Source organism: Emiliania huxleyi (assembly GCF_000372725.1).
Source record: "Emiliania huxleyi CCMP1516 unplaced genomic scaffold EMIHUscaffold_731, whole genome shotgun sequence".
Classification (NCBI taxonomy): Eukaryota; Haptophyta; order Isochrysidales; family Noelaerhabdaceae; genus Emiliania; species Emiliania huxleyi.
In genome coordinates, this window is record NW_005196517.1 from 3,775 (window position 1) to 6,887 (window position 3,113).

The following is a 3,113-nucleotide window of genomic DNA, read 5'->3' on the forward strand; positions in this document are numbered from 1 at the left end:
GCGGCGTGGCGTGGCGGGCGGCTGTCTCTGCCGCCGCCTCGAGTGAGCCTCGTCTCGCCCTTCGTCTACTCGAGCCTCGTCTCGTTTGCCGCCTCGTGGGCGGAGTGGCGGGCGGGCGGCTGTCTCTGCCGCCGCCTCGAGTGAGCCTCGTCTCGCTCTTTGTCTACTCGAGCCTCGTCTCGTGTGCCGCCTCGTGGGCGGCGTGGCGTGGCGGGCGGCTGCCTCTGCCGCCGCCTCGAGTGAGCCTCGTCTCGCTCTTTGTCTACTCGAGCCTCGTCTCGTGTGCCGCCTCGTGGGCGGCGTAGCGGGCGGGCGGCCGTCTCTGCCGCCGCCTCGAGTGAGCCTCGTCTCGCTCTTCGTCTACTCGAGCCTCGTCTCGTGTGCCGCCTCGTGGGCGGCGTGGCGGGTTGGCGGCTGTCTCTGCCGCCGCCTCGAGTGCGCCTCGTCTCGCTCTTCGTCTACTCGAGCCTCGTCTCGTGTGCCGCCCTGTGGGCGGCGTGGCGTGGCGGGCGGCTGTCTCTGCCGCCGCCTCGAGTGAGCCTCGTCTCGCTCTTCGTCTACTCGAGCCTCGTCTCGTGTGCCGCCTCGTGGGCGGCGTGGCGTGGCGGGCGGCTGTCTCTGCCTCCCGCCTCGAGTGAGCCTCGTCTCGCTCTTCGTCTCCTCGAGGCCGCCTCGAGTGAGCCTCGTCTCGCTCTTCGTCTACTCGAGCCTCGTCTCGTGTGCCGCCTCGTGGGCGGCGTGGCGTGGCGGGCGGCTGTCTCTGCCGCCGCCTCGAGTGAGCCTCGTCTCGTTCTTCGTCTACTCGAGCCTCGTCTCGTGTGCCGCCTCGTGGGCGGCGTGGCGGGCGGGCGGCTGTCTCTGCCGCCGCCTCGAGTGAGCCTCGTCTCGCCCTTCGTCTACTCGAGCCTCGTCTCGTGTGCCGCCTCGTGGGCGGCGTGGCGGGCGGGCGGCTGTCTCTGCCGCCGCCTCGAGTGAGCCTCGTCTCGCTCTTTGTCTACTCGAGCCTCGTCTCGTGTGCCGCCTCGTGGGCGGCGTGGCGTGGCCGGTGGCTGCCTCTGCCGCCGCCTCGAGTGAGCCTCGTCTCGCTCTTTGTCTACTCGAGCCTCGTCTCGTGTGCCGCCCCGTGGGCGGCGTAGCGCGCGGGCAGCCGTCTCTGCCGCCGCCTCGAGTGCGCCTCGTCTCGCTCTTGGTCTACTCGAGCCTCGTCTCATGTGCCACCTCGTGAGCGGCGTGGCGTGGCGGGCGGCTGTCTCTGCCGCCGCCTCGAGTGAGCCTCGTCTCGCTCTTCGTCTACTCGAGCCTCGTCTCGTGTGCCGCCTCGTGGGCGGCGTGGCGGGCGGGCGGCTGTCTCCGCCGCCGCCTCGAGTGAGCCTCGTCTCGCTCTTCGTCTACTCGAGCCTCGTCTCGTGTGCCGCCTCGTGGGCGGCGTGGCTGGCGGGCGGCTGTCTCTGCCGCCGCCTCGAGTGAGCCTCGTCTCGCTCTTCGTCTACTCGAGCCTCGTCTCGTGTGCCGCCTCGTGGGCGGCGTGGCGAGCGGGCGGCTGCCTCCGCCGCCGCCTCGAGTGAGCCTCGTCTCGCTCTTTGTCTACTCGAGCCTCGCCTCGTGTGCCGCCTCGTGCGCGGCGTGGCGGGGGGGGGGGGGGCGGGCGGCTGTCTCTGCCGCCGCCTCGAGTGCGCCTCGTCTCGCTCTTCGTCTACTCGAGCCTCGTCTCGTGTGCCGCCTCGTGGGCGGGGTGGCGTGGCGGGCGGCTGTCTCTGCCTCCCGCCTCGAGTGAGCCTCGTCTCGCTCTTCGTCTACTCGAGCCACGCCTCGTGGGCCACCTCCTGGGCGGCGTGGCGGGCGGGCGGCTGTCTCTGCCGCCGCCTCGAGGGAGCCTCGTCTCGCTCTTCGTCTACTCGAGCCTCGTCTCGTGTGCCCCCTCCTGGGCGGCGTGGCGGGCGGGCGGCTGTCTCCCCCCCCGCCTCGAGGGGGCCTCGTCTCGCTCTTCGTCTACTCGAGCCTCGTCTCATGGGCCACCTCCTGGGCGGCGTGGCGGGCGGGCGGCTGTCTCTGCCGCCGCCTCGAGTGCGCCTCGTCTCGCTCTTCGTCTACTCGAGCCTCGTCTCGTGTGCCGCCTCGTGGGCGGGGTGGCGTGGCGGGCGGCTGTCTCTGCCGCCGCCTCGAGTGAGCCTCGTCTCGCTCTTCGTCTACTCGAGCCACGCCTCGTGTGCCGCCTCGTGGGCGGCGTGGCGGGCGGGCGGCTGTCTCTGCCGCCGCCTCGAGTGAGCCTCGTCTCGCTTTCGTCTACTCGAGCCTCGTCTCGTGTGCCGCCTCGTGGGCGGCGTGGCGGGCGGGCGGCTGTCTCTGCCTCCGCCTCGAGTGAGCCTCGTCTCGTTCTTTGTCTACTCGAGCCTCGTCTCGTGTGCCACCTCGTGGGCGGCGTAGCGGGCGGGCGGCTGTCTCTGCCGCCGCCTCGAGTGAGCCTCGTCTCGCCCTTCGTCTACTCGAGCCTCGTCTCGTGTGCCGCCTCGTGGGCGGCGTGGCGGGCGGGCGGCTGTCTCTGCCGCCGCCTCGAGTGAGCCTCGTCTCGCTCTTTGTCTACTCGAGCCTCGTCTCGTGTGCCGCCTCGTGGGCGGCGTGGCGTGGCCGGCGGCTGCCTCTGCCGCCGCCTCGAGTGAGCCTCGTCTCGCTCTTTGTCTACTCGAGCCTCGTCTCGTGTGCCGCCTCGTGGGCGGCGTAGCGCAAGGGCGGCCGTCTCTGCCGCCGCCTCGAGTGAGCCTCGTCTCGCTCTTCGTCTACTCGAGCCACGCCTCGTGTGCCACCTCGTGGGCGGCGTGGGGGGCGGGCGGCTGTCTCTGCCGCCGCCTCGAGTGAGCCTCGTCTCGCTCTTCGTCTACTCGAGCCTCGTCTCGTGTGCCGCCTCGTGGGCGGCGTGGCGGGCGGGCGGCTGTCTCTGCCTCCGCCTCGAGTGAGCCTCGTCTCGCCCTTCGTCTACTCGAGCCTCGTCTCGTGTGCCGCCTCGTGGGCGGCGTAGCGCGCGGGCGGCCGTCTCTGCCGCCGCCTCGAGTGAGCCTCGTCTCGCTCTTCGTCTACTCGAGCCACGCCTCGTGTGCCACCTCGTGGGCGGCGTGGGG

General features: G+C 72.1%; 1 protein-coding gene across 1 annotated transcript; it reads left to right on the forward strand.

The window, feature by feature from the left end:
* Positions 1-2,007: 2,007 nt before the first annotated feature.
* On the forward strand, positions 2,008-2,719 carry EMIHUDRAFT_249036 (hypothetical protein; the record flags this gene model as incomplete). Its single annotated transcript, XM_005760874.1, has 2 exons — positions 2,008-2,261; positions 2,425-2,719. The coding sequence occupies 2 exons, from the start codon at positions 2,008-2,010 to the stop codon at positions 2,717-2,719; spliced, it is 549 nt and encodes a 182-aa protein (XP_005760931.1).
* Positions 2,720-3,113: the final 394 nt, after the last annotated feature.